This window comes from Pongo abelii, chromosome 19 (genome assembly GCF_028885655.2).
Source record: "Pongo abelii isolate AG06213 chromosome 19, NHGRI_mPonAbe1-v2.0_pri, whole genome shotgun sequence".
Lineage (NCBI taxonomy): Eukaryota > Metazoa > Chordata > Mammalia > Primates > Hominidae > Pongo > Pongo abelii.
In genome coordinates, this window is record NC_072004.2 from 12,873,923 (window position 1) to 12,898,148 (window position 24,226).

The following is a 24,226-nucleotide window of genomic DNA, read 5'->3' on the forward strand; positions in this document are numbered from 1 at the left end:
CCATTTCATCTAAGTTGTCAAATTTGTGTGTGTAGGTTTTTTCAGAGGCATCCTTTTGATTTCTACAGGGTATGTAGTGATATTCCCTGCTTCATTCCTATTGTTGATAATGTTCTTTTCCATCTTGCTAGAGATTTTTTAAACTTTATTGATCTTTTCAAAGAACCCGCTCTTTAATTGAGTTTCTTTAGTTTTTGTTGTTGTTGTTGTTAAAGTCATTATTTTCTTCCCTTATGCTATAATTTCCTTCTTTCTGCTTGCTTTGGACTTTATTTGGTCTTTTTTCTAGGTTGTTGGAGTAGGATCTTTTATTGACTTGGAACTATTCTTTTCTGATGTATAGATTTAATGCTATAATTTTTTTCCCAGCACAACTTTGGTTGTGCCCAACATTTTTACATGTTATGTTTTCTTTTCATTCAGTTTAATTTTTAAACACCTTCCTTGAGACCCTCCATGGATTATTTAAAAGTTGTTTAGTTTCCACATATTTGAAAATTTTCGTCTTATCCTGCTGTTACTGATTTCTCATTTGATTCCATTGTGGTCACGGAACAAACTGCATATGACTTTCATTCTTTCAAATTAGTTGAGGTTTGTTTTGTAGTTCCAGATGCTGTCTATCTTGGTATATGTTCCGTGGAAACTGGAAAATAACATATATTCTGCTCATGTTGGGTGGAGTGTTCTGTAAGTATCAATTTGATCTTATTGGTTAATGGAGGTGTTGTGTTTTTTATATATTGTTGCTGATTTTTAAAATTTAGTTCTATTAATTATTGAGAGAGAAGGTGTTGAAGTTTCCAACTATAGTTGTGTATTTGTCTATTTCTCCTTTTCATTGTATCGGTTTTTTGCTTCATATATTTTACAGCTCTCTTTTTTGGTGGATATACATTTAGGATTGTTGTGTCTTAGGGGCTTGACCCTTTTATCATTATTTCATGCTCCTCTTTGTCTGTGGTAATTTTCTTTGTTCTGAAATTGTCTTTACGTGACATTAGTATAGATACTTCTGCCTTTTTAGATTAATTCTTCCATTATATCTTTTCCAATTTTCTATTTTTAAGCTGCCTGTGTAATTTATTTGAAATGAGATTCTTGTAGACACCATATTTTTAAATCCATTCTTCTAGTTCTTGTCTTCTAATTGTTGTATTTAGGCTGGTTCCATTTAATGTAATTATAGACATGTTAAACATAAATCTGCCATTTTTGTTTATTTTTTGTTTTCTGTTCTTTCTGTTTTTCATTTCTTGTATTCGTTTCTTCTTTCTTGTATTCATTTCTTGTTTTCTTGTATTCCTATGGATTAATTTATCATTTTTGAGAATTCCATTGATGTATTTCTTGTGTTCGTCTTGTTCCATTTTGTGCTCTAACAGAATGCCACAGTCCGAGTAATTTATAATAAACTGAAATTTTATTTTCTCAGAGTCCTGGAGGCTGGGAAGTCCAACAACAAGGGGCTAGCATCTGGTGAAGGCCTTCTTGAAACATTATAACATGGCAGAAGGGAACACATAGTTGAGAGAGCAAGAGGGGGCCAACCTTTTCCTTTTATAAGAAACCCATGTCTGTGACAATGAACCCGCTCCCACAATAACAGCATTAATCCGAACACTTCCCATTAGATCCCACTTCTCAACACCACTGCACTGGGGATCCAGTTTCCAACACAGGAACTTCAGGAGACATATTCAGCTTTTAGCATTCTGCCTCTGACCCCCAAAATTCATGTCCTTCTCACATGAAAAATACATTTGCTCCATCCCAATAGCCCCAGAATCTTAACTGGTTCCAATACCACCTCAAAAGTCCAGAATCTCATCTAGATCAGATATTGGTGAGATTCAAGGCACAATTCATCCTGAGGCAAACTTCTTCTAGCTGTGAGATTGTGAAATCAAAACAAGTAATCTACTTTAAAATGCAGTGGAGGGAAAGACATGGGATAGACATTCCTATCTCAAAAGAGAGAAATAGGCAAGAAGAAAGGGATAACTGGTTCCAACTAAGTCCAAAACCCAATAGGGAAAATGTTAAATCTTAAAGCTAGAGAATCATTTTTACTCCATGTGTACCTTTTGAGCCTACTGGGGTGGAGGTTTTGACCTCAAAGCCTTGGGCAGTCCTGTTTTCATGGTTTTGCTGGGCTCAGCCTGTGTGGCAGTTTTCCCAGGCTGGGGCTGTGTGCTGGTAGCCCTACAGTTCTGGGGTTTGGGGGCAGCCCTGTCCCCATGGCTCCACTAGGCATTGCCTTAATGAGTACTCTCTACAGTGGCTTTGTCCCCACAGTTCTGCTGGGCATCACCCTAATAGAATCTGTCTGTAGTGGTTCCATTCTTGTGAAATGTCTCTTGTGACATGTCTGTGCCTGGATCCCTAGGCTGTCTGATACACCCTTTGAAATCTAGGTGGAGGTAGTATTGTACCCCTGTCTCCAAAAATGTATACCCCCACAGCTTATGAACTCTGTGCAGCAGCAGAGTTAGCATTATATGGATGCCACCAAGCTTACCGCTTATGCCGTCTGGAGAGCAGCAGCCCAGACTACACTTGGGGTTACTTGAGTAACGGCTGGGGCAGCCAAAGAGCTCTGCACTGGAATGCAGGGAACAGAGTCCTTGGGCAGTGAACCCATGGAAGGCATCTTGGGCTAGTCTGATGAAACCATTCTCCCCTCCTAGGGTCTAAGCCTGTAATGGGAGGAGCAGCTTCAAAGACTCTGAAATATCTAGGAGGTAATTCTCTCATTGCCTTGATGAATAGCACCTGGCTTCCTGCTATCCATGCTAAGCCCTTTCTCAAAGGGGACACTTGGCACATTTTTGTGTTTTACATGGCCAGGCTGTGAATTTTCCAAATGGTTACATTCTGCTTCTCTTTTAATCATAAATTCTACCTTTAAATACTGTCTCTCCTCTTGCATCTTACTGTATGCAGTTAAAGGAAGCCATGCAGATTCTTCAATATTTTGCTTAGAAATTTCTTCCACCGTATATCCTAGTTCATCACTCTTAATTTCTGTCTTCATTAAAACCCTTGGGGATGGACATAGTTCAGTCAAGTTCTGTATAACTTTATAAGAAGGATGGACTTGACTTCAGTTTCTAATAAGATATTTTTCATTCTCATATAAGATCTCATCAGAGTGGTCTTTACTGTCCATATTTTTACCCACACTGTGATCATTAATATCTAAGTAACCTCTAAGAAGTTTTACCCTTCATACAGCTCTTCTTTTCTGAGCCCTCGGCAGAATCACCCTTAACTCTTTGTTCACAGCAATGCAGCCTTTTTCTAGCCTGCTCTTCTAGACTGTTCTAGCCTCCACTATCCAGTTCCAAAGCCGCTTCCACAATTGTAGGTATTTGTTATAGCAATACCTCACTCTTTGGTACCAATTTTCTTTGTGCTGCCGTAAATGAATACTATGGTCTCTAATTTATAATAGACAAAAATTTATTGGCCGCAGTTCTGAAGGCTGGGAAGTTTGGGATGGAGGAGCTACTGTCTGGCAAGGTCCTTCTTGCTGCATTGTAACGTGATGGAAGTCAGCACATGAGCAGGAGAGAGCAAGAGGGAGCTCACGTTGTCCTTTTATAAGAAACCCACCCTCATGATAATGAACACACTCCCACAATGACAGCATTAATTCATTGAGGGTTGTGTCCCCATGACCCATATACCTCCCCTTAGGCTCCACCTTTCAGCACCGCTGCATTGGAGATCAAGTTTTCAACATGGGAACTTTGAGGAACACATCCAAACCATAGGAGTATTGTTGAGATGGCTCTAGGTGTTACCTACTATATACATAACTTATCATAGTCTGCTGCTGTCATTATTTTACCAGTTTGAGTGATAGCTTCCCCCATCCTTGGTATTTCAAGTTTCCTTCTTTTATCATTTTTTGGGTTTTTTTTTTTTTTTCAGACGGAGTCTCACTTGTCACCTAGGCTGGAGTGCAGTGGCATGATGTCGGCTCACTGCAACCTCTGCCTCCCCAGGTTCAAGCGATTCTCCTGCCTCAGCCTCCTGAGTAGCTGGGATTCCAGGTGCGCACCACCACGCCCAGCTACTTTTTTGTATTTTTAGTAGAGATGGGGTTTCACCATGTTGGCCAGGCTGGTCTCGAACTTCTGACTGCAGGTGATCCACCCGCCTTGGCCTCCCAAAGTGCTGGGATTACAGGCGTGAGCCACTGTGCCCAGCCTTTGGGTTGTTTTTGGATAACTTTCTTTAGCAATAAGAAGCCTGCTGATGACAAATTTTGTTAACTTTTGTATATCTGAGATTGTCTTGATCTCCCCTTCATTTCTGAAGAATATTTTCATTAGCTAAAGGGGTCTAGGTTGACAGTTTCTTTCTTTCAACCCTGGAAAAATGATGTGCCACTTTCTTTTAGTCTCCATTTTTCTTGAGAAATCTGCTGTCATTCTAATTGCTTTTCCCCCATTGTTAAGGTATCATTTCTCTCACCTTGGTTTCAAGATTTGTCTTTAGTTCTTAGAAGTTTGACTATGATGTGTTTTGGTGAGGATTTCTTTATGTTTATCCTCTTTGGGGTTTGTTCAGCTTTTTAAATATGTAGGTTTGTGTCTTTTGCCACATTTGGGACATTTTTAGCCATTATTTCTTTGAGTATTTTTTAGCCTATCTGTTTTTAACTTTTTTATCGTGGCCAACTTAGTCTAATATAGCTACCATTTTTTCCCTTCTTCTTCTGGGACTCTGATGACATAAAATATTTGATCTTTTGTTATAGCCCCACAGGTCCCTGAGGGTTTTTTTGTTTGTTGATTTGTTTGGTCTATTTTTGCCCTGTTGTTCAGATTGGAAAATTTCTATTATGCTTCCTCCAGTTCACAGATTCTTTCATCTGCCCGCTCTGTTCTGCTGTTGAACCCATCAACTGGGTTTTTTTTTTTTTCAATTAGATTGTTGTATTTTTCAGATCTAAAATTTTTGTTTCTTCTTTATATCTTCTATTTTCTTTCTGAGACTTCCTATTTCATTTATTTCAAACATGTTTATTACTATACATTGAAGCCTTTTCATAATGAATACTTTAATTGGAATCTACTGTCTTTTTTTCTTTCAGTTTGAGGTTTTTTTCTGGTTCTTGGTGTGATGAGTAACTGAAATCTGGATATTATGGCTATTATATTATGTGACTCTGGATCTCATTTAAACTTTGTCTTGTAGCCGGCTTTCTCTGATGCTGCTCTAGTGGGCGGAGCAGGAGTGCTGCTTTGTTTCTGATGAGTTGGGGTAGAAGTCCAGATTCCCCACTTGGCTGGCCTTCATTGACCGTTCAAAGATGGAGGTGCTCCTTGTTAATACTGGGTGGGTGTGGGAGTTCTGGTTCTTTACTGAGCCTCCACTGGTACCTCAGTCGCTGGTGGGAGTGGGGTTGTGAGTGTCTTGTTGTTGCTCCCTACTTGGCTTTCACTAATACTGCAGAAGGGAGTGGCCTTGTTACTGCTGGGCATTGGCAAGAGTCCTGTCTGTCCACTAGGACTCCTTTAACACCACCCCAATGGGAAGGTGAAGAGATGCTTCATTATCACCACATGGGCATGGGTGTCTAGGTGACCATGTGATTTCCACTGGTTCTGCAGCAGAGGAAGATGGACTTAGTCAGTTGCCTAGTAGTGGTAGATGCTCCCACTCCCTAGATGGATGTTCTCTTTATGTTTCTCAGTGTTCTCTGATGCTCCCGCACTGATGAGGGGTACGGGCTTGGGTGGTTGTTACAACCTGGTAGGAGTAGAAGTCAGGGCTCCCTACTCAGCTTTTGCTGGCATGGGTGGAGTAGGACACAGTTCTTTTCTGTGGTGTTGGCTGCAGTGAGCAGTTTTCTAAAAAGTATCTGTCTTGTTAGGCTGCTCCTTTCTTGGTCCTTTGTCTACAGAGACCAGGATTTTGTTGGGGTTTGTTTTGTCTGAGCCTCTTGGTGTTTTAGGTGTTGCTCTTGCTAGTTTCTTAAGCTCCAAGTCTGAGAAATGTGAAGGACAACACTTTTACCATGTTATTCTGAAGGTTCCCAGCCAGTATGCCTTCCTTCTCCTTTTCGGGGTCTTATGTTTCTATACAATCCTAGGTTTTTAGTTGTGTGAGTGGGAAGAATTGCTAAAATACATTCACTCCTTCCTGGAAGCGGAAGTCCTACTGCTTATTTTTTAATAATATATCATTTGTTCTTTGATATTTTATACATGCATTATAGTCTGATCATTGCAATAGTCGAAATTCTTTAGACTTCTCATATGTTGTTTCTTCTTTCTCTGTATTCTTAAATCTTGATGAGTTGTTTTCATATGAACTTGCTGTGTTTGTGTGTGTGTGTGAGAGAGTGTGTGTGTGTGTGCATGTTGTCAGAGAAAGTGAGAGTGAGAAAGAGAGGGAGAGAGAGAGAGAGAGCATTAAATTAGAATGCTTTGTTCTTGAGAGAATTGGCACTCTCCTCTGACATGAGGCAGGCAGTGCTATTGGGTTAGCTGGGACTAGTTCCTCCAGCATCCAGGTTCTTTCTCTAAATGTAGAAGTTTCAGTTTCAAGCCCTCCACTTTCTTGTGGACCTAACACTTGGTTGCCAGACCTTGGTGGTGGCATTTGCATTAGTTGCCAGGATTCAATACTGTCTCTGTGTTTGTTGTTAATTGATCCTTTCTCAGATTTCTGCTACATTAGCTGACTTATTTGGGGGAAGCCAAGGGTTATGGGTGGGGAAACCTTAATTCTGATATTTAAAATATATATATGTGTGGGAACAAAGGCATACATTTGTTGTCATGAATCCAGGTTCCAATCTGTAGCAGATTCAGGGTATCTGCTTTGCTGTGTTTGCTGGTGTGTTGGTTTTTTAAGTTTCCTAGTAAATTCTAGTTTTATCTTTTCTCTTCTTAAATGTTTCTGCTACTAATGTCTCTGTTTTTCTGGTGTTGAAAAACCTTAATTGAAGAGATTGGGGAGTAATTATGAGGCTCTGTTAGTTTTCTTACTGATACATTTCTCAATGTTCTTTTTAGGGCTGAAAAGACGGAAGTTTTGAGTGAAGACCTTCTTCAGGTAAGGCAGCCATTGACACTGTCTCACAGATACCAGAGATATACGAGAGGCTGAGGCAGGAGAATTGCTTGAACCCAGGAGGTGTAGGTTGCATTTAGCCGGGATCGTGCCACTACACTCCAGCCTGGCGACAGAGCGAGACTCTGTCTCAAAAAAAAAAAAAAAACAAGAAAACAAAAAAACAAAAAACAAACAACAAAAAACCAAACCAAAAAACTAAGCCATCCCCAATGTGGTTAAAACTGCTTCAGCTGCTCCTTACAAACTATTAGGAGAGAAGTTTTTTTGTCTTTTACGACAGTACTTTGCATGATGAATACTAATTTGGGTTAAGCTCTTTCACGAGAGGTTTAAAGTCATTTCACCACAGTTAGCCCGAGGGTCCTGGAGTCTGTGATCGCTGCCCCTCCAGTTCTCCAGCATTGAAAGCTGTCTGTCATTGTGGTTTTGATTTGCATTTCTCTGATGGCCGGTGATGATGAGCATTTTTTCATGTGTCTGTTGGCTGCATAAATGTCTTCTTTTGAGAAGTGTCTATTCATATCTCTCGCCCACTTTTTGATGGGGTTGTTTGATTTTTTCTTGTAAATTTGTTTAAGTTCTTTGTTAGAAAGGTAATCATTAAAAAGTCAGGAAACAACAGGTGCTGGAGAGGATGTGGAGAAATAGGAATACTTTTACACTGTTGGTGGGACTGTAAACTAGTTCAACCATTGTGGAAGACAGTGTGATGATTCCTCAAGGATCTAGAACTAGAAATACCATTTGACCCAGCCATCCCATTACTGGGTGTATATACCCAAAGGATTATAAATCATGCTGCTATAAAGACACATGCACACGTATGTTTATTGCAGCATTATTCACAATAGCAAAGACTTGGAACCAACCCAAATATCCATGAATGTTAGATTGGATTAAGAAAATGTGGCACATGTACACCGTGGAATACTATGCAGCCATAAAAAAGGATGAGTTCATGTCCTTTGTAGGGACATGGATGAAGCTGGAAACCATCATTCTGAGCAAACTATCGCAAGGACAGAAAATCAAACACCACATGTTCTCACTCATAAGTGGGAATTGAACAATGAGAACACTTGGACACAGGAAGGGGAACATCACACACCGGGGCCTGTCGTGAGGTGGGGGAGGGGGGAGGGATAGCATTAGGAGATATACCTAATGTAAATGACGAGTTAATGGGTGCAGCACACCAACATGGCACATGTATACATATGTAAAACCTGCACGTTGTGCACATGTACCCTAGAACTTAAAGTATAATTTAAAAAAAAACAAAAAAGCAACAACAACAAAAACCAAGGCTGTCTCTCCAGGAGTCCTTATCTCCATGGAAACATGAGTTGTGATTGTCCCCACCCACAATCCCTCCTCCCCTGACCTTGCCTTCTCTCAGTGGCACCACCCGCTCTTCTCTCTGCAGGTGGAGAAGCGTCTGGAGCTGGTGAAACAGGTGTCCCACAGCACGCACAAGAAGCTCACCGCATGTCTGCAGGGCCAGCAAGGGGCAGAGGCTGACAAGCGCTCCGTAAGTGCCCTCCCAGCCCTGGGGAGCTGAAATCTTGCCTACTGAGGACAAGGGTCCTACTCCTGTGACAGTCCTGGATGTAGCTGTTTATGTAGCTGCTTACATGCCTGAGAATTGACTCAGCAAATCTAGCTGCCTATTTTCTGTTTTCTGTGGAGTAATGACCCTCCCTGCTGTTCTTGCTCTTAGCCCAGCCTGAAGCATCCCCTGCCCTCCCCAGGCAAGTTGGGGTCCTCTCCCTGTCCTCCTCAGATTGGAGCAACTGGGAAGACGATAGGGGCATGCTCGAGATCCCACCTCTAGGGAAGCTTTATCCTTGATGGATATCTGACCCCTGATTCAGCTCATTCATAGATTGCATTTGCCTCAATAGTATCTTAACATCTCATGGAAAAAAAGTGTATTGTCGTTTTAGAGGTTACAAATGACCTATAAAAGCCCTTGAAAATTGTTTTTGCTATAATGAGACACAATAAAAAGGCTTGCTAAATAAAGCTTCTCTAATGCCTTTGTCTATAACCTGCATTAGAAATAACAGGCATTGTATAATGCGATTCCATTGCAACAGTTCTTGGCATGAACAGCCTCTGCAGGTTTACCTTCCTCTTGACCCCATCCCTCTCAGCCCCACCAAAGATTAAAAGATATTCTTAGACATTCACTTGGCTTTATTACAAGGGATATACAATCTAGGTTTTTCTCGTCCTTCCTTGAGTTTATAATCTACATGATTGGTATCATTTAGACTTTTTTTTTTTTTGACTTGCAGTTATTGCCGACTTCTGCATCCCCTTGGTCCCCTGATGGCCCTCGGCTTATGTTAGCCTCATTTCTGTTGGACTGTCATGTAATGTGCCACAATACTTCTTCCCAGCTCCTGCTGCAGTGCAAAAACCCGCTCTGCTTGCCCTACGAGTCATTTCTTTCTTTTTTTCTTTTTTCCAAGCCCTGGTTTCTTCTTTCTTAATATTCCCAGCAGGAATCATTTGTGTGTGTATAAATAAAACTTTCACAGCTCTGAAAAATATCTATAGAAATAATTCTGCATGTATCAGGAATTCAGCAAGGGGAACTGTCTAAAGGGAGAGTTTGCAAAACGACTTTGGGCATGAAACCCTTTTATCAAACCCACATCTAATAGGGGACTCCAGGAACGGTTCCGGATGGGGGTGCTGGAGCCAAGCCTGCCTTTGATCTATGTCTTTTTTGTTTTTGTTTTTGTTTTTTTTTTTTTTTGCTCTAAGAAGCACTATTTTTAAAATAACTGGTCCAAAGTACAGTATGTTTTGGTATCGGGAGTATCATCTGAATGTTACCACCAGAGGCTTGAATTCGGCCTTTGGTATTGGTAGGCGGATTAGTACTAACATTATTTTTCTGGGATCAGATGAATTTACCTGGATTGGTGGAGTTTTCATTGGATTGAGAGTCTTACGTATTATATCAGTAAGGAGACATTTGGATCCCTGAGTGATCTGAAGTATAGGGCATTGATAGAAGATTTGAGGTATGGCAAAGCCAGCACATCAGGAGATGATTGCCAAGGAGAGATAGTTATTCACCCTTCCTAAGAGAAGGGGACAGGCCACATCACCCAGAGGGCCACAGGGGAAGCTCTAGGGTTGGTCAGGAGGTAATACAGGAGGGGACTGTGGGCCAGAGCCTTTGTTGTGGTGTCTGCAGTAGATATAGGATTGGTTAGTTTGAATTATTAAGGACGATTTCTAGTTGTCTGGGACCTGACCTCCCAGTCGGGTGATTAGGGCAGATGAACAGTGGCCTGGGGTGTGAGAGCCCCTTGGAGAAGGTTGTTGAAGTGTGAGCTCTAGATTGGCTTGCATTTAAAAAGCATGCTGTGGGTGAGTTGTTTACTATTTCTAGGAATTGCCTAGCCTGGGAGGGGCAGTCCCTCCAGGGTCAGCAAGGGCCCAAGATGTTGTCAAAGCATCTGAATACAGAAAATAAAACACATGGTTAATAACTACGCTGCTTCCTAGAGACTTGAGAAAAAGGCACTTAATTGCCTCACTTAACAAGATTCTGATGTAGCCAGTTCCAAGGTTTATTCAGCAGCTTTGGGTCAGCAGCTATGTGATGCCTGGGCCTCCACTTACAACTGTAATGTGGCTACCTCAGCTCCACACATCACATCTTCACATAACCACATCACAGGCAGGAAGTGGGAGGGTGATAAGACTGTGAATTAATTTCATTTATGTTTCTCTAGCTGCAAGGGAGGCTGAGAAGGTGAATGTGTGTCCAAGACAAATGGGTTTGCTATGACTGGCCATGATTCACCAGCGAAGACATACACTATCTGGCTTCTCTTACTAGAGAAGACACACAGTGGTTGTTACCAGGCTCTGAAGGCTGCAGTCACGTGAATGCAGTGATAAATGTGTAAACTGGGATAAGTCTGCAGTAGAAGTAGGTGCCCAAGCATGTATAGGTCAGTGATTTCACTGCATGGATTTATTTATTTATTTATTTATTTTGAGACAGAGTTTCACTCTGTGACCAGGCTGGAGTGCAGTGGCGCAATCTTGGCTCACTGCAACCTCCACCTCCCAGGTTCAAGTGATTCTCCTGCGTCAGCCTACTGAGTAGCTGGGACTACAGGTGCGTGCCACCATGCCCAGCTAATTTTTGTATTTTTAGTAGAGACAGGGTTTCACCATGTTGGCCAGGATGGTCTTGATCTCTTGACCTCGTGATCTGCCTGCCTAGGCCTCCTAAAGTGCTGGGATTACAGGTGTGAGCCACTGCACCTGGCCTCACTGCATGGATTTTAAGTGCTTGATTTTGTCAATGGTTTCTTACGCTGATCCATCTTTCCTTGTCATCATATGACTGAATAAATGGTCTGAAAGTCAAAGCGCCATTTAAAATATGAAACAGTCAAAGAACTGTGGGAAAAAAATTTCCAAACTCAATTTTTTTCAGTTTTTCTCTAAACACATTAAGAGATGTAATAGGAAACGTGACACTTATAAATCACCTCAAATACTGAAATGTATATCCAGTTCTTTGTGATGATTAAGTAGGGAGATATGTCAAGATCGGAGCAATGGGTGAAAAGGAAAAGAAATAAAATGAAAAGGATCAGGTAGAGGGAAGGTGGAGTGGGAGGGAGGGAGTGAATGAACACACGCTGTCTCGGGAATTGAATGTTAAGAGAGGGTCCAGAGATGGACAATCACAGTGGTGGTGTGGGTCATAGAGTCTCAGGATCAGGAGAGACTTCATGGGGATCCATGCAGTATTCTGCTTTTTATTTGAGCACATGTAAGTTGCTACTTGAGTACATGTAAGTTGCTACTTGAGCACATGTAAGTTGCTACTTGAGCACATGTAAGTTGCTACTTGAGCACATGTAAGTTGCTACTTGAGTACATGTAAGTTGCTTTTTGTTATTTCTCTTTTAACAAGCTCAGTAGCTCTTTAGTCATGTGTTCCAACTCCTGAACTTTTGTCATACCACTTTTAAAAGTTTTGCCTTGAAAGCTGTGGCTGCCAGCCAGATGTGGGTAGGCATAAAAATGGGATTTTGTTGCCATTATCTCAGTGATCAGAGAGAACGTTATTGTCTTGTCAGTACTGAGTAAAACTGGATTCCTTATGTGGAGTGAAGAATAGAAAGCATATGAATTACCTTTCCATGTCGCCATCTTTTTTTATTTTTATTTTTGTTTTTTATGAGACAGAGCCTTGCTCTGTCGCCCAGGCTGGAGTGCAGTGGCACCATCTCGGCTCACTGCAACCTCCGCCTCCCGGGTTCAAGCAATTCTCCTGCCTCAGCCTCCTGAGTAGCTGGGATTACAGATGCCCGCCTCCACGCCCAGATAATTTTGGTATTTTTAGTAGAGACGGGGTTTCACCATGTTGGCCAGGCTGGTCTTGAACTCCTGACCTCATGATCTGCCCGCCTCAGCCTCCCAAAGTGTTGGGATTATAGGCATGAGCCACCACACCTGGCCTCCATGTTGCCATCTTTAGTCCTGGATAATAATTGGTTAGTTCCTAGGTTTTCAAGACTCTTAATATAATGAAGATGTTTAGTTTTTTGAAGTCCTTGCATTTCTCATTAGGAAGTCATGCCCAACAAATAAAGTGCTACCGTGTGAAAGTGTTTCTCCACCTTATTCAGCAAATATTTAGAAAGCACCAAGTCTGCCATGCAAGGCGGTGTGTATGCCAAGTGCTGAGCCAGCTGAGCAGGATTTCTGTGCTGCAGAAGCTCACCACCCAGGGGGAGGCAGGCATCACATTCACAGTGCATTCGGCTGCTCAGACCGTGTCTTAGTGCCAAGAAGAGGTGCTTGCTAGAAATTAAATAGTGGGAGGCTTCCATGAGGAAGTAGCTGTTAAGGACAGGTGAAAGGTAGCAGCACCAAAAGGGGTAGACACACTTCTCAGATAGGGGGACAAGATGTGCCGGGTTCCAAGAGACAGGAGAAAGTTTGGCTTTTTTTTTTTTTTTGAGATGGAGTTTCGCTCTTGTTGCCCAGGCTGGAGTGCAATGGTGCAATCTCGACTCACTGCAGCCTCTGCCTCCCGGGTTCAAGCAATTCTCCTGCCTCAGCCTCCCAGGTAGCTGAGATTACAGGCACCTGCCACCACGCCCAGCTAATTTTTGTGTTTTTAGTAGAGACCAGGTTTCACCATGTTGGCCAGGCTGGTATCGAACTCCTGACCTCAGGTGATCTACTCGCCTCACCCTCCCAAAGTGCTGGGATTACAGGTGTGAGCCACCACACCCGGCCAAGTTTGGCACTTTTGAGAAACATAAAGGTGGCCAGAGTGAGCAGACTGTGGAGAATGGGGAAGATGTGGCATGGGACGGGACTGCAGAGGATGGGATCACGCCTTACAGGGCATGGTGAGGGTTGGACTTTATCCCTACGAGCAGAGGAAAGCCAACATTTTAACAGAGAGACATGATCAGATTTGTTGAAAATTTTATGAATAAAGGACTCATGGGTGGCGCCGTGGGAGAAGTGAGAGGCCAGTTACACATAGATGGGAACAATTTCAGTGAGATGCAGCGAGGACCTGAAGATGGAGAAAAATCAGCGTCCATGGTAGATCCTGGAGGGAGAGTGTCAGGGCTTGGTAACTGAGTGGATGTGGGCGTATGAAGAAGAGAAAGGGGTCTCATGGTCTCTACCCCAAGTGACTGTTGAATCCATGGGAGCTGCTGTGATCACCTGGGTAGAAAACGCAGGGTGAGAAGACAAATGGCTTTTGAATCAGGAACCCTAGGAATTGCATCATTTCCTGCTCTACCAGGAGGAGGACCCAGCAAAGAGGCAGAACAGTAGAGAATGGTACTGTAAATCCACGCACTTGCTCGTCTAAATCCCAGACACCATTCTTCATTCTTTCCTTTCCATACCCACCACGTCCAGGCTGTCAGTGAGCCCTGCTGACTCTTCCTCCAAAGAATTTCCATTTGGCTTCAACATTTACCACCCTAGTCTAAGCAGCTCTTTCTAAACACAGTGGCTCCTATCACGTCTTCCACCCCAAACCCTTCCCTCCTCCTTCCTCTTCCCTTCTCTGCAAGCGCAGGAGCCAGCGTTTAAATTGGAAATCCAGTAACGTCACTCTCCTGCCTAATCCTGCTCCGGGATTCCCTTTGTAGAATAAAATCTGAACTCCTTATCTTGGCCCTTGGACACTATGATGTGTCTTCTACCTGCATCTCTGAGCTTGGCTCTGGGCTTCCTTCCCGTCTGTCATCATTCTTCAGCTGTGCTCACCTGGTACTGAGCATGCCCAGCTCACACTCCTCTTGGGCCATTGTGCTTGCTCTATCCTCCGTAGGGAATGCTCTTACCCAGCATTTCAAGCCAGCAACCTGTTCGGTTCTCAGCTCAGATGTCACCTTTTCAGGAGGCTTTCTTGACCACCTAATGTGTCGGCTTCCTCCCTCACCCTAATCCCATCTCCCTATTTTATTTTCTTCATAGCACATATTAGTATCTGAAATCACTGTGATCATTCATTTCCATCATTGTGATGGGAGCAGGGATCTTGTGTCCCCATCAGCTCCGTTCTCCATGCCTAAAAAAGAGCCTGCACCAGCAGGGCAATGGTACAAGTAGATGTGTGTCATGAATGGATGGTCTGTGAATATTTTAGGCACAGAACTTGCCTACCACACTAGCATGCCCTTCCTTTTCTGTAACAGGCAATTCTGAGGTTAAGCTCTCGAATCTGACGACCCAAGGCTGAAGCCCAGTTCTATCACTTCCTAATTTAACCTGAGCTTGGGCAAGTTAATTACCTCATAAGCCTTAGCTTCTTCATTTGGAAAATGGTAAGAATCATCATAATTCCCTACCCAGCAGGGTTGTTTGAGAGGTCAGTGAGGTAAAGCATGTACATGCCTTGTACAATGTTAACTTAAGTAAATATTAAAGAAGTGTAACCTGGTGCTGTTAGCAGTGGCCCACTGTTAGGCTAGAGTGGCTGTTGAGAACCACTGAGACCCAAGCATCAAACCTGGGCTGTGTGTCTGTTTGGGGCTGAGCTACAGAAGAGCTGATTGCCTGGGCCTGGAATTAGAGGACAGTAGACAACAATTTTCCAAGATAGGGAATATATGAGAGAGAGAGAGAGAGAGAGAGAGAGTGAGTGAGAGAGTGTGTGTGTGTGTGTGTGTGTGTGTTTGGCGGAATGGGGTGGATATTAGAATCAGGCTTATTGTCTGGGTCATCCTACAAACTGTGTTGCTTATGCCCAAGATAATTTTAGAGAGAATAGTCATCTCAGAAATGTCAGATTGACTGTATCGAAACCCTGGGACAGTCTGTCTTTAATTCTTGAGGTTCTATCTGCACTCTAGAACTAGGGAAAAACATTATTTCAATAGCTCCTCTTTGGCTCTGAAAATCACTGGCCAGCATGAAGTTTGCTAAGATCTTTTTATCTGGGCACTAATATTTACCAGGGATCGAGATTGGCTTTGTCAGTGTGGATCCTTGGTACTGGAGGGAAAAAGATTTCGGGAGCTTTTCTAGATCTTTGAGCAATTGAATTCTTCTAAGACTGGATATCCTTTTTAAAAATTTTTAATTCATTTATTTCAATAGGTTTTTGGGGAACAGATGGTGTTGGTTATGTGAGTAAGTTCTTTAGTGCTGATTTCTGATATTTTGGTGCACCCATCACCTGAGTAGTGTACACTGTACCCAATGTGTAATCTTTTATCCCTCACCCTCCTCCCACCCTTTCCCCTGAGTCCACAGAGTCCATTGTATCATTCTTATGCCTCTGTATAAGACTGGAGGGGGCGACCAAAGTGTGAGGGAGAGAGCAAACAGTATCTCAGTTAGAGGCAATCTTAGGTTATATGAGATTGCTACATACAATGCCTGGCATCTCTTGAGCTGATAATGTCCCTTCACCTTAGAGAATCTTTTTAGAAAGAGAAATCATTTGTAGTCTGTTGTGCGTTACTGTCCATTAACTTCTTCTTATGTACTTTCTTTGATTATGGGGTTGCTAACGCATTTCTTCCTTTCTCTTGTCATTTGGTGGCTTCCTTGTAATTTCTTGATTCTTTTTTTTTTCTTTTTAATTTGAGACAGTCTCGTTCTGTCACCCAGGCTGGAGTGCAGTGGTGCCATCTTGGCTCGCTGCAACCTCCGCCTCCCGGGTTCAAGCGATTCTCCTGCCTCCGCCTCCCGAGTAGCTGGGATTACAGGTGCGTGCCACCATGCCCGGCTCATTTTTTGTATTTTTAGTAGAGATGGGGCTTCACCATGTTAGCCAGGATGGTCTCAATCTCTTGACCTCATGATCTGCCCACCTTGGCCTCCCAAAGTGCTGGGATTACAGGCATGAGCCATGGTGCCCGGCCAATTTCTTGATTCTTAAAGCATCTACACAAATAAAAACTCACGTTGATTTTCACTAACTTACCCCCACCTTGGAATCCAAGCTCTCAAATTCACCTTAACATCTCTCCTCCTAGAGTGACAGTTACACCATTGGTAGGGTACTTGAGTAAATACATTTTGTCATCTTCATTCAATGATCTGTGTAACCATTAAAATAAAAGAACAAGACAGTTCCATAGGTAGTGATAGGAAATGATATGAAAGGTATCTATCTCTATGTGAAAAGGAAAGCAAGGCACAGAGTGGTGTGCATATTTAGTATGCTAACGTGGGGAGAAATACTAAAAGTAGATGCACACACATGTATGTATAATTGAATCTGCTTAGAATATTTATGAAAGGATACACAAAATCTGGTCACTATCATGGTCTCTGGTGAGGGGAATGAAGTGGTTGAGGGATGAGTGAGTGTGGGAGGGGCTTTTTACTTTAAATCCTCTAGCATCTGTTAGTTTTATTTATTTATTTATTTTTGAGACGGAGTCTCACTCTGTCACCCAGGCTGAAGTGCAGTGGCGTGATCTCAGCTCACTGCAACCTCTGCCTCCCAGGTTCTAGCAATTCTCCTGCCTCAGCCTCCCAAGTAGCTGGGACTACAGGGGCGTGCCACCACGCTTGGCTAATTTTTTTTTTTTTTGTATTTTTAGAAGAGATGGGGTTTCACCATATTGGCCAGGCTGGTCTCAAACTCCTGACCTCATGATCCGCCCACCTCGGTCTCCCAAAGTGCTGGGATTACAGGCAAATTAATTCTTTTACTATAATAGATATGATAGAGAATGAGAAAGGGCAAGAGGGAAAGGTTATGCTCCTTGTTAAAATTAAAAAGCATATCCCTTAAGAATTCACTTAATTCTGTCCTCTCTGCTACCTAAGAGGATCTCAAAATCATTAGTGCAAGTGTTAAATGACTCAAAATGATGAGAAAATGTAGCTTCCTTGGCTGAGGAGCAGGGTGCCTCCAGCCCTATAGCTTCAAACAGTGTTTTCCAGTCTGCACTTTGCAGAACAGTTGCTTGGCTGTCCCCTCTCCATCCTCCCTCCAAAAGTCCGATCAACCTCACGTTCCTCCAGTGACCGGTCTTGTCCTGTTGATCTTGACCTTCATTTTTGGTCCCCCTTGGGCACAGTTTTCTGCTCCACTCACGGACAGGATAATCTGACTAGTCTTTTTCCATATTTGGAAAAACTCTGCTTGCCTTCTGGTAGATGTATTTCTTCAAAGGATGTCAACTCTTGGACTATCAGAAGTCCCCTTTACTATAGGCAAATCGTCTCTTCTTTGTCCAATTTCAAAAAGATTCAGAAACGCTGAAGTCTTGCCCTGATGGCAGGTCATGGGACTGTGAATGTTTATCATGAACCAAAATGGTCTTTTTATGTGAGCTCATCAATACTATGATTGTACCATCTGACATTCAAGATGAAGCATCTTCACTGACTTGTCACTGGGATATTGTAGACACTTGCAAATTAAACCAGGTTTCTCAACCATGGCACTATTGCCATTTTGAGCCTAGTAATTCTTTGTTGGAGGAGACTGTTCTGTGCATTGTAGGATGTTTAGCAACATCCCTGGCCTCTACCCATCGGATGTCAATAGCATCTTCCATGCTGTGCCAATCAGAAATGTCTCCAGATGTTGCCAAATGACCCCAGGAGGACAAAAATCACCCCTGGTTGAGAACCAATACCTTAAGCTATGCCCTCTCTGTGAGGCTACAACTGGAATATTATGCCTGCTTCTCTGAAAAACAGACTCTGTTTGTCTACACTTATATAACACTTCTGTGACCACATGTGTGGGGGGATTTTCTCCACACACCAAGCAGTTCTCCAACTCTCTGAACACACCAGCTGTGTGTCTTGCAATTTATTCTGACACTGTGTACCTGGAGTTAGTGTCAGATCCCACAGGTTAAGGGCTCAGTCCTACAAGACTGCCCCTACTTAAGATGTCAATTGCAAATCCAGCCTTCTGGTATTTCTCATCAACCAGCTATAAATTAGGGGTCCCACAACCCCCCTCCTCAGGTTTGATAATTTGCTAAAATGGCTCGAAGAACTCAGGGAAACACTTTAGTTGTATTTATCAGTTAAGATATTATAAAGGAAACAAATGAACAGCCAGATGAAAAGAGTAAACTTAGGGCAAGGTATGATGATGTTTATTATTTATCTTCACCTTTAGAAGTAAGTTCTGTGGCTGAGTGTGGTGGCTCACACCTGCAATCCCAGCACTTTGGGAGGCCAAAGCAGGAGGATTGCTTGAGCTGAGGAGTTCAAGACCAGCTTGGGAAACAGTGAGACACCATCTCTACAAAAAATTTAGAAATAAAATTAGCCAGGCATGGGGGTGCATGCCTGTAGTTGTAGCTGCTTGGGAAGCTGAGGCAGGAGGATTGCTTGGGCCCAGGAGTTCGAGGCTTCGGTGAGCTATGATTGCAACACTGTACTCTAGCCTGGGAGATAGGGCAAGACCTTGTATCAAAAAACAAAACAAAACAAAAAAACAGTAAAAAAAGGAAAGAAGGAAGAAGAAAAGAGAAAGAAAAAGGAAAAGAAAAATGTTCTATTAGAGCAGTGTCTCGTTTTGTTTATCACTGGTTTGGTGCCTGCCCTCCATGAATATTGGATTAGCAAATGAATTATAAGTGGAAACTCTCTATGTGTTAACACCAGGAGGCTCTGGGCTGGGTGCAGTTCAGTCACTTTCTATTTGAAGAACTACCTTTGTAGCCACGTAGACTGGAAGACCTGAGAAGGTGCTAGTGGTTCTTACCTTGTTTTTGTTCTGTCTGTGTGTACTGGCTGGTCTTAGTTCAAAAAGGAGAGAGCTCTTTGATACTTAGCATGGGGAACAGGTCATGCTAAACTATCACAGCTTGTCTCTCCCTCCCTGTAACATAAAATGTAGCATTTAAAAGTGTACAGTGGTTTTAACAGTTAGTCTATTTACCACCACTATCTAGTTCCAGAACGTTTCCATCATCCCCAAAGGAAACCCCATACCCATTAAGCAGTCCTTCCCCATTCTACTGTCCCCTGCAGCCCTGTGACAAGCACTAATCTACTTTCTGTCTCTGTGAATTTGCTTATTCTGGATGTTTCATTAAATAGAGTTACATAATATGTGTCCTTTTGTGTCTAGGTTATTTCACTTAGCATGATGTCTTCAAGATTCATCTGTGTTATACCATGCGGCATTCCCTTTTTCATGGCTGCATAATGTTCCATTTTATGGATATACCACATTTTGTTTATCCATTTATTCATTGGTAGACATTTGAGTTGTTCTCACCTTTTGGCTGTTGTGAATAGTGTTGCTCTTCATATTTGTGTACCTCTTTTTTGAATATCTGTTTTCAGTTACTTTGGATATATACCCAGGAGTGGAATTGCTGTGCCATGTGATAATTCTGCTTAACTTATTGAGATACTAAGTACACTTTCACAGTGCTGCACCAGTTTAAACATCCACTAGTAATGCATGAAGGTTTATGCTCACCAATCCTTATTTTTTTTTGTTTTGTTAAGTATTAATATTATTATAGCCATCTTAGTGAGTGTAAAGTGAGCCCTTGATTGGGGTTTTCCTAATGACTAATGAGGTTAAATATCTTTTCATGTGCTCTTTGGCCATCTTTTTTGGAGTGTGCCTTTATTTTGGTGCTTACTCTTTCTGGGTTGTAGTTGCATGTGAACACTTTTCTCTCTCTTTTTTGACCATAGCTGCCTCATTTCTTTCTTTTTTTTTTTTTTTTTTTCTGGAGACGGAGTTTCACTCTTGTGGCCCAGGCTGGAGTGCAATGGCACAATCTCGGCTGACTACAACCTCTGCCTGCCGGGTTCAAGCCACTCTGCTGCCTCAGCCTCCCGAGTAGCTGGAATTACAGGCATGCACCACCACACCCAGTTAATTTTTATGTTATTAGTAGAGATGGGGTTTCACCATGTTGGCCAGGCTGGTCTCGAACTCCTGACCTCAGGTGATCCACCCACCTCAGCCTCTGCCTCATGTAAAGTGCTGGGATTACAGATGTGAGCCACCACACCCAGCCACTGCCTCATTTTTAAAATAAGGCTAATACACTCCTTAAGAGACATATTATTTTTGGAAATTAAGGCATTGCTCAAATCTTTGTTAACATCATTTTAAATTTTTCTCATTTTTCCTTCTCGCCATCCTACCTCATTTTAAAATGCAGCATGTAAACCTTAGGCCTATTTCCCAAAGTGGCAAATATAATTCAGTTCTCGTTTTCTGAATTTTGACATCTCTAAGTCTAACCCATCATGGTGCACTATGAATTTCTAGGTTTAAACCTATTTTAAAGTCAGCTTGTTTCATAGCTAATATAATACCTCGGCAAGTATTTGACTTTTTGCTGTTTTAGATGCAACAGATGAATATGGAAAGTAGCTTTCATTACAGCATTTGCTTTCTTTTCAGAAAAAGTTGCCTTTGACAACACTGGCTCAGTGTCTGATGGAGGGGTCAGCTATCCTGGGAGATGACACACTTCTTGGGTAAGGTGACACCTTGCGTGGGTTGGTGCCAAATCTAGGTAAGTCCCCATCCGTGAAAAGGGGACTAGACCCTCTCAGGGAAGCACCTGAATTCTCACTGGGGACTTCAGTGGAAAAAAGGAAAATGTTACCAGTAGGAAATCAGAACTCTTGGCTCTAAAGTCATATTGTCTGTGCGGTGAGGCAAGGCCCAAGTGGAGAGATTAACATGAAATTGATGAAGGACAATTGAAATCCCTAGGGCCCTAGCAGAAGCAAATATGAAACCTGTCAACTCAAATGTCAGAACTTACGAGATTCTCAGAAAAGCAGCCCTTGCCGATGTTGAGCTCACAACAAAACAAACTGAAAATAGAATCGTCATGAGAGAGCATCAGCAGACGCAATCAATAGGAGAGTCAGTACCCTGAAAATGAAAAATAATAGAACTATATGGAAGAAAATATAAAATAATTATTTAAATGGAAATTTTAAAATTAAAAAACAGAATCCTTGACAAGAGAATCAACCAATATTAAAAAAGAATAGGTGGGATTGAAGGCAAACCAAAGAGAACTTTCCAAAATTATGCTGAAAATTTTCAGTGATCTTTAGTCGAAAGAAACTGAAGATTATACACAAATAAATAATTGCTGAACTTGAAAACAGATGTAGAGCCGCCACCCAGAATGAAGGGAATGAAGTGCAGAGATAAGGACGTAGGCGTTCTTAAACTGAGAAACATGGGTGATAGAATGCAAAAGCTTAACATTCCATCTAGTGGGAATTCCTGAGGAAGAAAATAGGGAGAAGGGGGAAGTTTGTGGTTGAATTTTTCTTTTCCAGATTTAAAGAAAAACATGTCTTTAGATTTAAGGAGCACAAAATGATTTGATTGAGATCAACAAGAAAAAAATGCATCCCTGGACATATTGTAGTAAGACCACAGATTATCAACAAAAAATAGAAAAATGTAAAATTGACCAGAGGAAAAAAAGATCATTACTATAAAACAGCAATTAAACTGATAACAAACTATGTATTCGTCAGCCACAGTGAATGCCAGAAGATAATGGAGTAAGGTCTTTAAGTATTGAGCGAAAATATAAGAAACCTAGTATTCTATGATAAAATAGGGAAGAGTAAGGATATTTTCAGGCAGATTTGAAGAAGATGCTACCTGCATATTCTCACTGAAAGGGCTAGTTAAGGCTATATGAAATAGATTACATCTCTTTCACAGAAATGGAAGAAAGATGAGAAGTACAAGTACCAAGGTAGGAAAAAAATTGTGTTGTAGCGGAGGAAACTTTTTTTTTTTTTCCTCTCTCTAACCATCTTAGGTTCTTTGGTTGGGCCCTGAAAGTTAGATTGACAAAAGGTAGATTAACAGAAGAAAAGCAAATAAATTTTGTTAAAATGTGTAGTACATACACATGGAAAAACTCAGGGATGAGTAGATTAAAGGATAGAACATGGGCTTATGTAGCCTTTTTTATTTTAAGACAGATTCTTGCTCTGTCACCCAGGCTGGAGTGCAATGACGCAATTTCAGCTCACTGCAACCTCTGCATCCCAGGTGCGAGGGATTCTGCCTCGGCCTCCCGAGTAGCTGGGATTATAGGCGGGTGCCACCACGCCTGGCTAATTTTTGTATTTTTAGTAGAGATGGGGTTTCACCATGCTGGCCAGGCTGGTCATGAACTCCTGACCTCAAGTGATCCACACACCTCGGCCTCCCAAAGTACTGGGATTACAGGAGTGCTTATGTAGCATTTTAACAAATAATGATGTTTTTTAGAGAAGTGACAAGACAAAAGAGAAGGACTTTTAAGTTTCTGTGGTGGCAGAATCAGTATTTCAAGCTCCTGTATTGTTTGAAAGGAGGATAAAGGTATTACATTTAAATATAATGTCCAAAAAATAAAAAATAAATAAATTTAGTGTCAAATATGCACGTTAGAAAAGTAAGACTAACCACAAAAAGAACAGAAATAGGATATATATCTTTCAAACTAACAAAGGATGAAAAGAAAAATAAAAAAAATTCATGGAAGGGACTACAAGAGAAAAAAGTAACCAAAAAAAAAAAAAAAACACACATAGTAATTGGAAAACAGAAAATGAGGGTGGCAGCAATCATTGCATATATCTCTGCAATCATAAGAGATGTAAATGGAATAAACTCAACTGTTCAAAGACAATTTCAGGTTGACAGAGATGAAATCCTGTTGTATGGTATTTCCAAGAGTCATGCCTATAATATAATGACACAGCAACGTTGGAAGTAAAGATGACAGATTGAACATGCATCCGATTTTCTCTCCTTCCAAAATCCACTAAAACTATAATATGGAGATTTTTTTTTTTCTTAAAAGACATAAACTCACAATGGCAGGAAAAAGCAGACAACAGCAACACAGTTTTGTGAGCTGTAAAGCATATGAATGACTGGGAACTAACTTGGCAAGACCCCAAAAGCTGACTCCCAAGCCAGAATTAGATATGCAAAGATCCCATGTAAATTACATCATGTAATGCTTACAGTGCTCAAGAGTTGGCATCAGGGATCTCTGGAATAGTGGGTCTTTGGAGGTGGAGTGGGTGATTAAACTCATGAATGTGCTTGAAAGCTTTTCAGTTACCACTTGGATCACTCAACTCTGCCCCAACCACATGTCTAGGAAGCTGTCATCCCCCCACTCCCACCTGAGCAGAATTCTCTAGAGGGGATAAGAGAGCATCTCTAGAATGGGGGACTCCCGGTGCAGTGGAGTGTATGGGTACCATTCAGTAAAGAAGAGGCTCGAGTGATCTAACGCGTACTGGATGTGGATGCTAATACTCCGCAGCCGTCTTCTTCCACTCATGCAGCCCCCAGGCCTTTACCCTCTAAAGCAGGAAATTAGAAGAGGTTTCTCTGGAGAATCATATTAGTCCAAAAGGAAGAACCTAAAGATCTGAGGACATTGGAGGGGGTCAGTGCCTCAATAAGTGACGCACCCAGATCTTTCTGTAGATGAATTCACATACTCTGAGCTTTTTAGTCTCCACTCTTAAATATAGAGAGGCACCAAAGATCATCAGACATCTGAGGAAAGTCTCTAACCTGAAAGCTGGAGACCAAAACAATTGGGTGGATACAATGCAGCTTGGAAGAAACAGAGATTGTGTAGGGGAG

The 24,226-nt window shown here is 41.9% G+C and overlaps 1 protein-coding gene across 2 annotated transcripts in view; it reads left to right on the forward strand.

Moving 5' to 3' along the window:
* Positions 1-24,226, forward strand: part of ARHGAP44 (Rho GTPase activating protein 44) — a 207,132-nt gene that overhangs the window by 98,786 nt on the left and 84,120 nt on the right. For both annotated transcript variants that reach the window (XM_054535471.2, XM_054535472.1), the window contains exons 2-4: positions 7,038-7,077; positions 8,525-8,629; positions 20,990-21,066. In XM_054535471.2, the coding sequence (XP_054391446.1) occupies positions 7,038-7,077; positions 8,525-8,629; positions 20,990-21,066 (222 nt within the window). The remainder of the gene's footprint in view (positions 1-7,037; positions 7,078-8,524; positions 8,630-20,989; positions 21,067-24,226) is intronic.